The 16,968-nt window shown below is 37.9% G+C and overlaps 1 protein-coding gene across 1 annotated transcript in view; it reads left to right on the top strand.

The window, feature by feature from the left end:
* MROH9 (maestro heat like repeat family member 9) overlaps positions 1-16,226 on the top strand; it is a 63,284-nt gene extending 47,058 nt beyond the window's left edge. The window contains exons 9-15 of the mRNA XM_003258864.3: positions 119-231; positions 3,254-3,403; positions 6,663-6,811; positions 9,583-9,748; positions 12,807-12,949; positions 13,920-14,051; positions 15,574-16,226. Coding sequence (XP_003258912.2) covers positions 119-231; positions 3,254-3,403; positions 6,663-6,811; positions 9,583-9,748; positions 12,807-12,949; positions 13,920-14,051; positions 15,574-15,820 — 1,100 coding nt within the window. The 3' untranslated portion in view covers positions 15,821-16,226. The remainder of the gene's footprint in view (positions 1-118; positions 232-3,253; positions 3,404-6,662; positions 6,812-9,582; positions 9,749-12,806; positions 12,950-13,919; positions 14,052-15,573) is intronic.
* The last annotated feature ends 742 nt before the right edge of the window (positions 16,227-16,968 follow it).

Below are 16,968 nucleotides of genomic sequence, written 5' to 3'. Positions count from 1 at the left end.
TATTTGGAAAACTTCATATCTCCAGAACTGGGCAGTAAAAGAAAATTGGAAATAGTAATGTCATAGAACAAACCAGTGATCAAATAACAACCTTAAACTCTTTTTCTTAACACAGCAGATATTGGAAAAGATAAGCCTACAAACGGTAAAAGTCATAGCCTCCAGTTTCCTTCTTCTGATGTAGAATTTCTACCCAAGGAGTTTCAACAAGACAAAAGTAAAATAGCTCAGGTAACTTAGCCCCCACTTTTTCCAAGGGCTTTTGTTTATATGTATTATTACCCTTAGTAACAATTTATTTCAACAAAGTTTATATTGTTAGTATTTTTTCTTTTTTTTTAAACTCAGTGTGGTAAAATGTAAATGATTATAGACCATTTAGTTTTGATTTTCCTCTCTATTAATAGTAGTTATACCTATTATTCCCAAATATAGTAATTTGTATTACTTTACTTAATCCCTATAGAAAGCAAATGAGGTATTTCCTAGTTACACTTCTTTTTGTTTGGCCAACAAATAGTTCATTAAAAATGGAGAACTTCTGCTTATTTAGAAAAATTAACAGTCATCAGTTAATAGACTTTCCAATACTATCACAATTTAATCTGCAAACATCATAATGACACTGTGATTTTGATTTTGTTTAAAAGTGCTATTAAATGAAAAATAAAAATTAAAAAAGCTACATGATAAACCTCAGTACCAAGTAAGTAGTTTTTACACTGTCTCGACCCTTGGAAGAACTGTGAGGCTCTATAGCTATATATACTCCCTCACCTTCGTCAAACTACATAGGTTTAGCCATAGGCTCCAGAAGTTGCACAGCCCTGGGGCCCAGGTTGGGCTTTCCAGCACCTTCCAGCCACACACGTTGAGCCAGTAGTTCAGCAAAATTTCTGGGGAAGCCCGTTAGGCTAGCTCATCTCTTGGGGTGGGAGGATCTAGGGGTTCCTCTTAAAACTACATGTATAAAGCAGTGTCTTCTTCCATGGCTGAGATGGGTTGAATTGTGGGAGGCTGAGGACACGCAGAAGCAATACATCTAACATGATATGGTCAAAAATACTGCATAGCTGTCTTAAATATGTAGAAGCCTGATGGTACATCTTTCCAAAATCAAAAGTTATTCTTTCCCACCTCCTCTCAAAAATTTCAAGCCTGGTTGACTATGTTCATTTACATAAAGAAACCAGGCATCTGTTTAAGTTTACTAGCAAATCTTCTCTCATCCTTCTATCCTCCACTCCAGTATCCTGGAATTGAAATCCTGAGTACCATAACTAGGCTAGTGAACCTAGGACCAGCAGTCTGATGGGGCCTCTTCTAAGCTGTTCATGAGACTTATCATCACAGCCTCTAGATTGGTGTCCTTGCTCATCTGAGTTTAATGTCCTACAGGTGTAAAAATCCTTTGGCTTGGGGGAGGCACCCTGGGTCCTTGTGTTCATGACCTGTTATTCATTTCCCAATTGTGAGACCAAAGCAAGCCCAGCACTACATGCAGGAGCAGTAGCTAGAAAACCCGGAGTTGGGACTTCCAGTAGTAGATGGATCAGGTAAATTGAGAGAATACAAGATTGTAGATACAAGACCAAGAGGACCATAGCCAAAGACAAAGTTCAAAGCATGCAAATAGGAGTAGAAGCAGCAAGGTTGCTAACTATGGAAACTGGAAGCAAAGCACCATTAAATGGGAGGGCTGGATTGAAAAACAAAACAGAAAACAATTCCCAAACTATGGCACTCTCTTTTTATATAGTGGTTGGTTGTAAGAGAGGACACTGTTTTGCAAAGGATCCACAGAGAGCCACAAAAGTGTCATTAACTAAAAAATATATATATATTTATATATGTTCATACCAAATAAACTAGCAGTGTCACTCATGGGAATTTATAGAAAGAAATAACTCAAAATGACACCATTATTTGTGAGAAGAGCTTCTTCACAGATTTTTTAAAGTATATGCCAAACATAGAGGAATAAATGAAAATCTGTGGACTATTAAGTTAATAGTATATTATGCAAACATTCAAGCAAGCGGCATCAAGAACATGTAACAACATGGCGTAGCAGTAAGAAGCAGGAGGAGATAAAAATGACCTCTGAAGAACCCAGCTGATCCTGTGCAATTGGTGTATTTCTGGAGAGTTACGTGTAGATCATATTTTACAAAGCAAACCTACCATTTTATATAATCTGCTATCACATCTTCACCTGTACATGACAGAAACTTCTAACACTGGCTCTAAGTTTCACTGGGAATTGCTTTTTCTACAACTTTTTAGATAGATACTAAAGTAAATTTTTTGTTGAGTAAGCAAATATTCAAAAAGAATATTCTGCCTTCCAACAGTTTTAAAAAATCCAGTGTCATATAATTAAATCTGGCTTTCTTAAAGTAGGGCAAACTATTTATGATATTCAGCCCACCTCTCCAAGCCTTGGTTATCCCCCTCCAATTTTCTTCCATAGCTTCTCAAGATTCCCATCCGTCACCCCTCTGCCCAGTGGGAGAGGAGCTAGTGATCATCAATTCTCACTCAGACCTTAGTTCTGCCTTATGACCAAAAAGCAATAATCCATCTCTTTAAGGAGAGTGAAGAAAAACCTTTATTGGTGAGATTGGGCATCCTCTGTACTTGGGAGAATGACTTTTTTTTCCATATAAAGGCAAAAGGAGAAAATTTGGCTTGTTTATCTTTCTTTGAGAAATCTATAATCAATGTGAGTTTGTTCAAATTTTACAATCCATGGATAGTCCTCTGACTTTAAAAAGAGATTATTTGAATTGTAGTTCTTGCACCTTGATCATGGACATAAAGGCCTTTTATTTCTTTCTGCTTCCTGATCCCTTTCTGTAAAAGAGGAAAGTCCATGCCTTTGATTCCCTTGACTTCCTCACTCTGTCCCCTCCTGCATCTTCTGCTTTCTTCAAACTTGTTTCTGATCTGAGTAAACTCATTTCCAAAACTGAAGAAATTCATGATAATATTTGAACAGCTGAATTGCTTTAAAATCAGAAGAAAAAAATTAAATTTCACTTGGATTATAGTCATTTTTGTACCAACATTGTTGTAAAATATAATTTTTAATATTTTTCATGGAAGAAGGAGACTCCAACGAGATGTATATGGCCCATGGAAGTCTTGTGGCCCTGCCTAGCTCTTGAGCATCCCCCACCATATCTGAGTTTAGCTGTCTTATGTTGGTGTGAGTAAGGCCTGAGGTCATGACTATCCTTTGTGGTTGCAGAGAGTAGGGCAAACCTTACTGCCTTCCTTGCTGACTGACTTTGTGTGGAGTCTCCTGATGAAACTCTCTTCATCTGATGATAAAATCGCATCTGATGCAGCATCCATACTGAAATTTACTCTGGAATTTCATGCTGAGAAGGTCACCATGGTAAGATACTTGACAATAAGCAGGAGAGCACAGGGTTTACTCTCTAATGTGCATTTTTGCCTTTGTTGTATGTCCACTTTTTTTATTATACTTTAAGTTTTAGGGTACAGGTGTACAACGTGCAGGTTAGTTACATATGTATACATGTGCCATGTTGGTGTGCTGCACCCATTAACTCGTCATTGTTAAATGTCCACTTCTTTTTATATGTACTTCTTGTCATTGTTCATTATATCACTTCAATATAATAAGGCTTTTGGTTTCTTAAATTTTACTTAGAGACAGGGTCTTGCTCTGTGGCTCAGGCTGGAGTGCAGTGGTGAAACCTTGGCTCACTTCAGCCTCAAACTCCTGGGATTAAGCAACCCTCCCACCTCAGCCTCCTAAGCAGCTGGGACTACAGGCATGTACCACCACACCCGGCTAATTTTTTAAATGAATTTTTGTAGAGATGGAGGTCTTGCTATGTTGCCCAGGCTGGTCTCAAACTCCTGGGCTCAAGCAACCCTCCCACCTTGGCCTCCCAAAGCATGAGGGTTACAGGCATGAGCCACCATGCTTGGCCTGAGAATTTTTTGTGTGAAATATTTCAAGCATAAGAGCAATTTTAGAGAGTAGGTAATGAATGCTTATCCACCAATCATATTAAATCATAATATTTTGCCATATTTGCTTTAGAAATTTTAAAGAAATATATTAATAGCAATAAAACAGTATAGCTGTAATTGAAATCCCCTGTGTATCCCTTAAGGAAAGATTTCAAAGACCCTCAGCTTGCCATAGAGCTGGCTACATAATTTGTGGGGCTCAGTGCAGAATGAAATCTGGGACTGCTTCCTCACAACATAGGAAATAATGTCATTAAATGTGTAAGCACATGCAGTGTTCGCCTTTCCTCCACAGTCTCTCTCTCTCAATTCTTCATGCTGGTTTTGTTTGCTATTTAATGTCTTTCTAAGCAAAAAGAACAATTAACATTTTTTAGTCGTGTGCACAAATTTTACTATCCATACATATATTGTGCAATGCCAGTTAGAAACGTAAACATAGGAGCATTTAGCTCATGTGCAGAATCACCAAAATAATGCCATTTGTGTTTCACAGCTCACACGTGCATACGTATTACATTCTTTCCAAAAGAGTGGAAACACTACATAAAACTAGCTCGACTTTTAAAATTTCAATTTTTATCATTCACATATCCTACCAACATTCTCTACCTTCAGCTTATTGATGAGTAAGGAAAGCCTGAAAGGAAAATAATTTATGGGCTACCCTTTCTGTTTCCTTCTATGTCATTTTCAGACTAAGTGGGAATTTTTAAAGTAGGTTATAGTTTCAATAAGATGCTTATCTTGCTTTTCCACTGAGCTTCACATCATGGGTCCCCTAGAATTTTGTGAACACCACATGTGAAAGGGACCACAGGAACAATGGCAGACTCACATATTGTATCTCCTCTGCTCCACTGTCCCATGGGACTTGATTTACCAAATACAAAGATGAAATTGTTTAAAAGTTCAAGGTGATAGTGGCAGAGCTTTAAACAAAATAAAGGTACCTTCTCAGCACGGAGCCCTGTGCAAACACATAGGTCACAGGCCCATGAAACCAGCCCTGATGGTGACGTGAGGAATGAACCTCCAGTTCCCTCTCCTGACACAGGAGTGCAAGGTGACTGAAAATAATCTGAGAAGTCTTACTCAAATTCATAGAGCAGGAAAGGGGAGGTGATGCTTTATATAGAACTCTCAATGCTGCTGCAAATGGGAGCATTCTGTAGGGCAAACACAACCACAGGGAAAGGTGAAGGGCAAGAGTCATGTTACAAAATAGAGCTCTCTTCTAGTGAAGTGGAAAAGAGCACTCAAAGGAAGGCGAGATGAAGCCTTACCAAGTCCCTGAGAGAAAGAGAGACCAAACAGAAAACCAGATGTGTAAAACTAGCCTCTGCTACAGTGAAATCTCTAACCACAGAAAAAACATGGACAAAATGGGCTCTTCAATTTATGACTCAACCCCAGCTCCCACAAGCAACTGGACTACTGAACACAGTGGATTCTTGTCTTAGATGGGGTTAGGTTCTAAAATGAGTTATAAGACTAAAAACATCCCTAAAAATCCCCTAAATTGCACATACAGTATATGGGCTTCTAATCTCTAAATAATCCTAACACATCAAATATTTCATCAAAATTGAAACAGACTATCATTTTTATAACTGGACATCAATTAGTATAAATTTCTACAATTAAGCACCCAGTGACATAGGTGGCTTGCTTTAGAGGTATCTGCATTTAAAATAGGGAGAGAACAACTAGAAGAAACTCTAAATCCTATAGTTAAAAGGTCTGTGGAAAAGAGTGGTTTGATATCTCTCATTTCTTGCTCACCTTGGAACCTATGTGGTTGGAAAAGTACCCTGCACTTTTTAACATTTATAATTTATTATTTTGTTTGCCATAGAAAGTTGTACGGATAACTGAATTGTATATGATATAACTGCAGGGTAATGGAAATTTGCATCAACTATTTTTTCAGCTTATAATCTGTTAGTGTAAAATTTATGATCCAGGATCACAAGAAATATTTAAGAAGAAAAAAATGCAATGGATTATTTTCAAAAGAAGTGAGATGATCTGGGTGGATTACATTTGATATTGAATACACAGCCACTGATTTGAGACAAATTTCAGATCCAGCTAGAACTCTCCTTGTTCAAGAATGAGTAAAAAGTGGGGAAAATGAAACTAACATGGGACCTATGAGTAGAGTTTGCAAGATTATGGGTTAGTGTTTACCATTCTGGGTCATTCCTCTGATACATGGTTCATCCCTTCAGTATGTGGATTCAAATCGTCTTTAACTTGCAAAAGTTTTCTTTGAAGTATACACTGTAGCTCCATTGTTATTCTGTTCCATTATTTTGATTTTCTTTAAGTACTTGAATTATATGCATGTTTCCTATACTGAGCTTATGTTTCTTATATAATGAATTCAACCCTCCCAAAATAAACTTTTAAAGAAATGGGCATTTTCCTGCTATTCATAAATGCACAGATTTAGTCTTCATCCAAATGAATATTTTGCATTGTGTAGTCACACATATAAATATGCTTTCTACTAGTGCTTATTTGTATGTTAGTTGCTGCCTTGGTAATTCTGAGAAAAAGTGAATTCTTATGTCCCAGAAATGCCTTGGTTTAGAGGTGACTATGGAATAGGAGATTCTTGTTTACCTGTGGAATTTCTCTTCCAGGTGTCTAAGATTGTGGATACTATTTATAGGCAATTGTGTGATAACAATTGCATGAAGGATGTTATGTTGCGGGTTATCACTTTGTTGACACGTACTTCACCCAAGAAGGTCATCTTTCAACTTATGGACTACCCAGTTCCAGCAGACGAGTAAGGTCCCCCAACCCTCTGTCCCTTCCACGAGGGCTTGTTCACAAGTTGCACTGTCAGATGGACCTGGGTTCAAATCTCAATCTACCATAGTCAGGCCTGGTTTTTTTCTGAAAGAGAAAATCTGTTTTTGCATCAGGTGGGATAATTGTAAGACTTAAGATCATATGTGTTGTGCATATCTTTGTATAATACCTAAAACACAGTAGGCCCACAAGATATGACCAATGTCATTATTATTTATCTGAAGCTTTAAATTGTGTTCTGTTGCATATCCCAGAGGAACAAACCTCTCCTCAATATGATAATGGATTTTTATTCCCGTTTGTGAATTTACTCATTTTTGTTGAAGAAATAAATTTGTACATGTAGTGTTTTTCTTGTTTACAAAGGAGAGACATAAGATATTTCTACATACCAATAACAAGCATTAAAATTGGGAGTCCTGTGTCCTTTAACTATTAGACTGAAATTTATGATCCAGGATCACAAGAAAAGTTTAAGAAGAAAAAAATACAAATGTGAGCCTATGGGACAATATGAACCTAACAGGCACATTAGAAGAGCTTAGAAAAATCACGCCACTCCATTTCTACAATTGGCATAAACATTGGAAATCAAGGTACTACTTCTCTACTACGAACAGCGTAAAAGGCAGAGAGTTTTATTTTGAAGAGGACTTGGGCTTTGGAAACAAATGAATCTGTTTCCATCAACTTTGACCCTTACATTTTATGTGACATTACGCAAGTTTGATAAAACTCCCTGATGCTAAATTTCCTCATCTAGAAAATGAGGAAAGTTCTATCTATAGATATGTTATGTGGGTTAGTTAGTTAATGTCTGTGAAAGGGCATTGAAATCAACAGAAGTCTAAATAAATCACATAACTTTATTTTTCAGACTGAAAGATTGCATTTATTTAGGAAGCTTTAACTCACAAAGTATTTTACTATTCATAAAATTCCTAGAAAGATCTTCGTAAGACAATGTACTTATCCAGAACTAAGCACCCACTTTGTGTAAAGTATTCCTGGCCCTCAAGCGTTTTGTTAAGGAGAGGGAATATATCCACATGCATACAAGATAAAAATTGCCAATAAATCTGGTACAAGCAATATGTGCTGAGGAAGTACAGAAAGCAGGCATAATTTGTTAGGTGAACGTAATCAAAGCTGCTACCAGCAGGTCTAATTCTGTGTGAAGATTGAGGTAGAAAAGGCCAGGATTTGGAGTGAAACTAAACCAAAGAAACACATGAAACATTTGCTCAGCCAAGAGGTATGAACAAGAGGTAAGACAAGGAGACACGGCATATGAGAGCTGATGTCCATGTGATTCTAGGTGGGACCTGTAGGCAGGAGCAGGTGGGTAGTTGGTGCTACAGAGCTGGGTATTTCCATATTCCAAGGGATCAGGCACCTATATGATGAACCTAAACACAGAAAGCCTGAGCAATAAGTGTCAGAATCCAGTATGAATTGGCAAGGTATCAGAAATACATCGGTGCAGAGATGTATAGCAGTTTCTAAGATAAGCAATAGTAAGACTAATCTTGAAGAGTGTCGAGTATATAGGAAAAGGAGCTAGGGGACTGGAGGTTGAGAAGCTAGGATTTTAATAGCACCTGTGTCACTCATTGTGTGATATTTGACAAAATGGCTCACTCTTCTGAGCTCAGTTTTGTTTTTATTATTTAATTAGATCATTTTTATTTAGGGTTTTTTATTTTTATATTAATCTACATATTAATTTGTATTCCCATGCCAGTTTTAAAATATTCTATTATTCCGGGCCAGGCGCGGTGGCTCACACCTGTAATCCCAGCACTTTGGGAGGCCGAGGCGGGCGAATCACGAGGTCAGGAGATCGAGACCATCCTGGCTAACACGGTGAAACCCCGTCTGTACTAAAATATACAAAAAATTAGCCAAGCATGGTGGCGGCCGCCTGTAGTCCCAGCTACTCGGGAGGCTGAGGCAGGAGAATGGCGTGAACCCGGGAGGTGGAGCTTGCAGTGAGCCGAGATCGCGCCATCTGCACTCCAGCCTGGGTGACAGAGCGAGACTCCACCTCAAAAAAAAATAAATAAATAAAAATAAAATAAATAAATATTCTATTATTCCTAAACAAACAAAGTCACAAGGCAGGAGGAGCAGAGGAAGTATAGACTGCAGAAAGCTGATCAGTTCTTGACAGTGAGCTAGAGAGACATTTAAATTGCAGTAGAAATGAACTTGCAGAGCAGACTCCGGTATTTTCTTTTTTTTTTTTTTGAGACGGAGTCTCGCTCTGTCACCCAGGCTGGAGTGCAGTGGCGCAATCTCGGCTCACTGCAAGCTCCGCCTCCCGGGTTCACGCCATTCTCCTGCCTCAGCCTCTCCGAGTAGCTGGGACTACAGGCACCCACCACCACGCCCGGCTAATTTTTTTGTATTTTTGGTAGAGAAGGGGTTTCACCGTGGTCTCCATCTCCTGACCTCGCGATCCACCCGCCTCGGCCTCCCAAAGTGCTGGGATTACAAGCGTGAGCCACCACGCCTGGCTGGTATTTTCCATAAGGTTTTATTTAAATTCTTACTCTATTTACTAGGATAAGAGGCTTGTGGGATCATTTGGAAATAGGAATCTCAGTTTACTTTGGACATGTCTGCAGTGTCTTTGCTATATAAAAATGTAAAACCAAGACTATTTTCCTGATTCTTGTTATTCTATCAAGTAGGACATGACAAACATGATTCTCATTGTGTGGGGCGGGGCTGTGTTTGCAGCACTCTGATACAGATGTGGCAGGCGGCAGGTTCTGAGGCGAGCGTGGCCCCTGATGTGCTGAAGACAATCTTATTGATACTGAAAGCAATGCCTGGGAAAATGGAGGACACCCTAACGGAAGGAAAATGTTTCCCTCTTGATGTTACCAACTTGATGCCTTTGGCGGTAAATAACACGATGAGTGTTTCTTCTTCTCAGTATTGTTTTCCTGATTGTGAAAATCCCTATCTGCCCACAGACTCAATCATACTTTCTTAACACAGTCCTCTTCTCATGCATCCATTCATGCAACACATATTTATTGAGTGTCTATTATGTGCTATGCCCTATTATGGAGCTTACATTGTGGTAAGAAACACAGACAATGAACAAATAAATGTGTTGTAAGTCAGATGGTATAAAGCTTAAAAGAGATATATAGTGGTGTGGAGGAAAGAAAGTGACTGGCAAGGTTTAGGTAAGTTGGTCAGGGCAGGCCTCTCTGCTGAGCTGGCATCTAATCAGAGACCTGAATCAGGTGAGGATGTGATCCTTAACATATATCTGAGTTAGAGAGTTCCAGACTGAGAGAAGGGAAAAGTCTTATATTGATGGACACTTACCTTGTATGTCAGCGAATACAAGGAGGCCAAAGAATCTGAGTGAATTGGGCAAGGGAGATGAAAGTATAGGAGATGATATGACAGAAGTAGCCACTGGCTAGATCATATAGGCGTTTGTAGCCATGGAAAGACCTAATCTCATCTGTGTCCATCATTTTATTCTCCTGAAAACCAAAATCACCACTCCTGGGAGTAAATTAAGGTCTTACAGAGACAGAGTAGTATAAAGTTGGCATTGCTTCACAAATGTGAAATGTTGGAATATGTATTTCTATGATGCCAATTATAATCCCTAAAGGCAAAATCCTGAACACCATAATCCTGAATATTGAAATTCCAAAATATCAAAATCCCAAAAGTCTAAAATTTCTATCATCTAATTGAATCCCCAAACTGTAATGACAGGTTTGGAATTAGGTGCAATCAAGGCTTCTAAAAGTGAATTTCAAGTTGTCACTAACAAAGTTTGTTTTTTCCATTCAGTCCAAAGCATTTCTAGGAAAATTCAGATGAGGGAATTAGCCAGGCAATATGGCAATGATGCAAACTTTAGTGGTAAAATATGTCATTTGTTTGCATTGACATTCCTTCCAGCTGATGAAATTCCAGGAGCTTTTGATAAATTAAAGCCACATACGCCTTGAATAAGCCAGAAAAGTTACTGACTGGTTTGAAATTAATTATGTGTACAGTAGGAGAAGACACTTAGGCAGTGATGTTGCTGTTCAACCATCAGTATTGTTTCCTCCAAATCTGTGGTCTTTCTATGAGTGCATGTGAAATAGATTTCTGCATGCCAAAACAACATAAAATCATGGCACAGAAGATGGGAAAATTTAACAGGGAATGCTTAAGTTAGTGTATGTCAAACCATAAAAGAATTTCAAAAAGAGTAGTATCACATGTAAAATAAATGTGAACATATTCTCCAGGGAGAACCATGCCCTAAAAGAGAAAAGAAAAAATAACAGCCATTCATCATAATAAAGGACTTCAAAATATAATTAATGATCATAAAAGTTGACCAGCTCTTATGAACCACCTCTATGCAATTGCCCATAATTTATTCCTATTGTTTTTATATGTTGAATTTTCTTTTTAGTGTTTTTTATTTTCTTTTTAATTATTTTTCTCTATATTTTAAGTTGTCAACATTATTTTTTCCAATTTGCTATACTACATATTTCATTTCCTATACTGGAGATAAAAATGTAAAGACTTCTAGAGGGTTCTAATTATTTTTATGTATTTTGCAAATTTATCTCCATGAAGATGCATTGTCACTATATTGACTTTGTGTGTAAGCATTGCGCTTATACATAAAAATGTTGAAACTTCCTCAATAAATGAAGTGATGCATTTTTGTATATTTGCCTTTTTCAAGAAAGATAAAATGTATTGAGATCTCGGCTCTTTGGGGACTGCATACGTGGTGGTGATCCATTGGTCTGTCTTGTGAAAAGACTTAGGTTGTCCACCAAGGGATTTCAGATGACCACAATTATATAAGCTATTTCTTTATGAATATGGTTTGTCTGCCCATAACTGTTACCCATGTGACTGCTGTTAGTATACCTAAGTGTTTTATGTTTGGAAAAGTACATATGTTATTATTGCCTAATTTATTGTATAAAAGGACCTATGAAGTTTTCTGTCATGTTTTCATGTTTCTCAAATAAATGTCATTTTAATTTTTTAAAAAATTTTCCATTTTTATGGGTACAGAGTAGGTGTATGTATTTATGGGGCACATGAAATGTTTCAATACCAGCATGTAATGTAAAATACGTACATCATAGAGAATGGGGTACCCGTCCCGTCAAGCATTTATTCTTTGAATTATAAACAATCCAATTACACTCTTTATTTAAAAATATATTATTATTGACAGTAGTCACCCTGTTGTACTATCAAATAATCTTATTTATTCTAACTATTGTTTTATGCGCATTAACCATCCCCACCTCCCCCCATCCCACTACCCTTTCCCAACCTCTGGTAACCAATAAATCTCATTTTTAAGAATGTAAACACGTCTTTAAAATTTTTAAATTATTTTTCCCGAGTTACATTTTTGGGAGTTTGAACTCCCAGGATTTCAATATTCAGGATTATGGCAGTTGGGAATGTGTCTTTTAAGATTATAGCCCAGACCCATATTTCTGATGTGGTGACCTCCCACCCATATTGCAGTGGTCAATATGCCAAATGATCTGTTGGTGACCTGACCTGCCTTCCCCTTAAATATCTCACTTCCTTGTATTGTTTGAGCACAGGAAGGACCTAGGTTATTAGTATGACTGCTCTTCATGGCCACATAGGAAGGGGACCTTGGGAGGGAATCCTACCTTGGAAACCAACCTGCATCCCACTGGTTTGTCATCCAGGGTGTTTGTATAGTGCCTTGAGAGTCCCTTACCATAGTAGGCTTGGCACAGTTCCTAGCTCACAATTGATGTAACGGCTGTTATTGAATGAATGGATACCCATATATGCTTTAGGTTTTCTTCAAGGAGGCTGAAGGAGGGGTTGCAGAGTCACTCTCTTGCTCCCCTCAGTAAGGTTGACTGGGTTTAGAGAAAAATGTTTATATTTCTACCTCCTATTTCCTTCCCTTATAGGCATCCCAGGCCCTGTGCACCTTTCTGCCTCTTGGTTCCTACAAGAAAGCGGTGGCCCAGTTTTTCCCCCAGCTCTTGACGACCCTTATGTTCCAAGTCTTCTACAGCAGTAAGCTGAAACTGAAACCTAAGGACAGGACTTTGTGAGTTAAAACTGGTTATTTCAGATTAAATAAGAGATAAGCATCCAGCTGTCAATACTTCTACCCTCTTGAGTTCATATGGGATTCTTTACAGTCCCATGTGCAGTGTGTTCCTTTATTACACTTTTCTCTCCTCTGAATGGTAGAATGCCTTCAGAAAAGTAACCAGCCCGGGTACCTAAAAGTTAGTTCACCTTCCCTGAGCATGTGTAGTATATAAAGAGCCATGACCACAGAACTCTGTTGATTCCTACCACACTCCCTATCAGATCAGTAAGAGACTACCACAGAAAAGAGAGCAGAGCATTAAATCCAAAGTCAGATACATTTTTGCTCTGCCATTTACTTACTTTCTGCTAGTAACCTCTCAGGGTTATTATACATATAAGATTAAAAATGATGTGCTCAGATGAGCTTTGTGAACTGTAAAATTAATTTGTGGAGATGTGATATGTGGGTTTATGACTACATGCAGTTGTCTGTCCACATAGAAGTTTGGCAATTCCATTTTGCCCAAGAGAGTACAGTTGATTTTGCTACCCTGCAGGGAAATCTCAACCCAACTGTCTACTATTTGCCCTATTCTCTAAGATGACATACATCAAAGCATCCCAACTAGATAAGAATATATCCTAATCATTTAATAGAAGAAAATGGACACCTTTAGCAAGTCATTGCATCATTGAACATCTCTTTCAAATTATCTATTGCAAATAAGCTAATAATAATAAACAAATAAGGTGTTCTGCGATTGATGCTAGATTTTGTGTGCCACAATTTTAATTTAACCCTTATCCCTGTACTGTTAATCAGAGAAGATGTAGGACATTTAGCAGTCTTTTTCCATTGAGACATCACCTTTATCAAAATATATATTCTGCCCAAGATGGGATGAAAAGGCAGGTAATGTGTATTTAGTTTTTTGAATATCACTGGCATGTGATGACCTTGCTCGCTTTTGGGGCTTTAGGTATGCCCAGGATGCCCTGAGAGTTCTGCTGAATTGTTCTGGACTGCAACAGGTGGATATTACTCTAATGAAGATGAATTTCTGGGACCAGTTATCTGAAGATCCATGTTACGCAGTCTACTTTATTGCTAAGTAAGAACAGGGGTCTCTGTGTAGGATTCTTGGTCTCTATCCCACCTTCTCCAACTTCCTTCAATAAGCCATGCGGGAACAAAATAGGCATCTATTCCAATTTCCAAATCTCTCTTAATGATCTGAGTTGCTATTTGATTTCTACTTCTTCAATTATTTTGAAGTGTTTTTATTTGCGATTTTTTTTTCCTTTTTCTTGCCCCCTTACCTGATAATATAGACGCCCAATTATCCTCCCTCCACAGAACAGGTTTCTTTTTTCACAGATACAGAAAACTAGAAGTGAGTTTGGTTTTTTCCCTCTGATTTTAGCTGATTCCTGCACTGCAGGCATCAGTTTTAGACGTGTTTCTACTTGAAAGAGGTCCAGTAAAAACCTATACTCAATAAGCCAAATAAATTTGGAAAAGAATAGAAGAGAATTTTTATTTTTCTTGTACTGGAAAAGGGGGGGTTTCTAGTTAACGCTTTAGTGAACAGCAAGTTTCTGATTGTAGGGATCAGATTTTCTGATCAAGAATCAAAACACGGGCTGTTGACAACATGACAGACTAAGACTATTTCAAGTTGTGACTGACCCAGAAACTACACTCTTTGTGGTCTATGGGGCCTTGGTGCTTTTATAACAGCATCTCATTTGCAAATAGATTTCAGGAACACATGCTGTGTTAAAGTATAGTACATCTGCACCCTGCAAGTTGTCACAAGTTGACTGTCACTCTAAGGATATCTAAGAAGAAACTTTGGATCTTCTTACTCAAAGTTGGGTCCACAGACAAGCAGCAACAGCATCACCTGAGAGTTAAAAATTCAGAATCTCATGGCCCACCTCAGACCTACCTACCTAATGAATCAGAAACTGCATTTTAGCAATATCCCCAGGGTGATCTGTTTGCACGTTGCAGTTTGAGAAGCACTGGTTTGGAAGACCAACCGGGAATCTTAAAATGGAAACTTTCTCATGTTATCCTTTGCAATTCTGCCCTTACTGATCTGATCCAGGCCACCATGTCAGGACAAGTGTGAGGCTTTCCACCACCCAAGTGTGTTCTGGAGAATGGCATAGTGAATCAGAGCTCATCACCTCCTTTCCTGACTAATCCAGGGCGGTCCCAAACTCTCATCGGCGTTACATCATTCAGAGAAAGAGCTTGGTCCAAAACCACAAAGATGAACTGTATGCAGCCATCTTGGACTGAGCACTAGATTTTTATTTCCTCTCCCTTTAGTCAAGAATTGATGGGAGCTTGCACTAAAATAGGACATTCTGTTCTGTGGCAAAGAATGGGAGAGACAGAAAAGAGAAGTGACATTAAGGAAAGAGATGTTGACAGGGATCCAGTTATATGTAATTCTCCAGAGTATGTGTAGAATTCATAGTGGGACTACAATTTATTTAGGGAATATTAAAGAATACATTTCTTCTGGGAGGTACAAGGTATTAGAATAATGATTCTCTCTTTGCCACTATTAGCATAGTGTTTTCTCCTTTGCTAATTCAGTGCCTTATTCTCTTTTACAGAACTCTCAGTGAATATAACTTTCCACAGTTTCCGGAGACCCTGCGTTATCTCTATAAGCTCTCAGTAGAAGGTCCTAGAAGGTCAGAAGACACTGTCACCGTAATAATATTCCTCACTGAAGTGAGTTTTGTAGACTGTGAACAGCTGTGTTCTCATTTCCTTTTCGTATCCAAATTTAAATCAAAATTCCAGTTTCTTGTATCTCTCTCTCTGAATGTTGGTTCTTACCAAGACTTAAGATCATGAAAGATATCTGAAGTTGGATGGGGAGAGGTGTGGAGTTAGATTTGGGTTATAGAAGAGATGTCCCTTCACCTTTCCCCAGCAGTTGGTTTTTCTCTGTTTCTAGGGGTGTGAATTTGTACAAACACTAATTATTTTTTAGTACCAGTTTATATATTTCTGCATGATTGTTAAAGTATATTGAAGGATAACTGGGTTTAATAAAGATGGTAGTTAACGTCTGGGATCTAGGCAGTACTTCTGACCATCTAGGGAGAGAAAGGAACTGGCTGAGTAACTGGGTAAAATGAAGATGTGGAACCATATTACTTTGTATATGAATATTTTGCCATGTATTGTAATACTATAATGGAATCAAGCAAATTGACAAACTTTTGTTTACAAAAACTAAAGGCTTTATAACCTGAAATTATCAGTCAAATCTAATTTTTTCATAAAAATAATATAATAGGCACGTATTACCTAAGGTGAAGTGCCCAATATTTTCAAAATTTGAGGTGATTTCAAACATCATAGTAAAACGGTTAATAAATTATGAAAAGCATACTGTTATTCTATACCATCTACTTCTAAAACTTTCAAAAGTATACATAAATTAATTTAACTGAACATGGCGGTAGTCATCAATGATTTCGAATATGCTCAGTCTGTTTTGACCTCTCATTAATTTTACTGTGTGACTCATTATTTTTATTGAATTGACTATTCTTTGCCCAGTGTCTATTCTTGGCTTCTTTATCAATCTTTAGTTGACTATTTACAGGTGGGTTTCTTTTTTTTCCCCATAAGTTATTGGGGTACAGGTGGTATTTGTTTACATGAGTAAATTCTTTAGTGGTGATTTGTGAGATTTTGGTGCACCCATCACCCGAGCAGCATACACTGCACAATATTTGTAGTCTGTTATCCCTCAGCTCTCTCCCACTCTTCCCCCCAAGTCCCCAAAATCCATTGTATCATTCTTATGCCTTTGCATCCTCATAGCTTAGCTCCCACATATCACAGAGAACATACCATGTTTGGTTTTCTATTCCTGAGTTACTTCACTTAGAATAATAGTCTCCAGTCTCATCCAGGTCACTGCAAATGCTGTTAATTCATTCCTTTTTATGGCTGAGTAGTATTCCATCAAATATATATATATACACATA

This window comes from Nomascus leucogenys, chromosome 12 (assembly GCF_006542625.1).
Source record: "Nomascus leucogenys isolate Asia chromosome 12, Asia_NLE_v1, whole genome shotgun sequence".
Taxonomy (NCBI): Eukaryota; Metazoa; Chordata; class Mammalia; order Primates; family Hylobatidae; genus Nomascus; species Nomascus leucogenys.
This window is presented reverse-complemented; position numbering and strand designations above follow the sequence as displayed.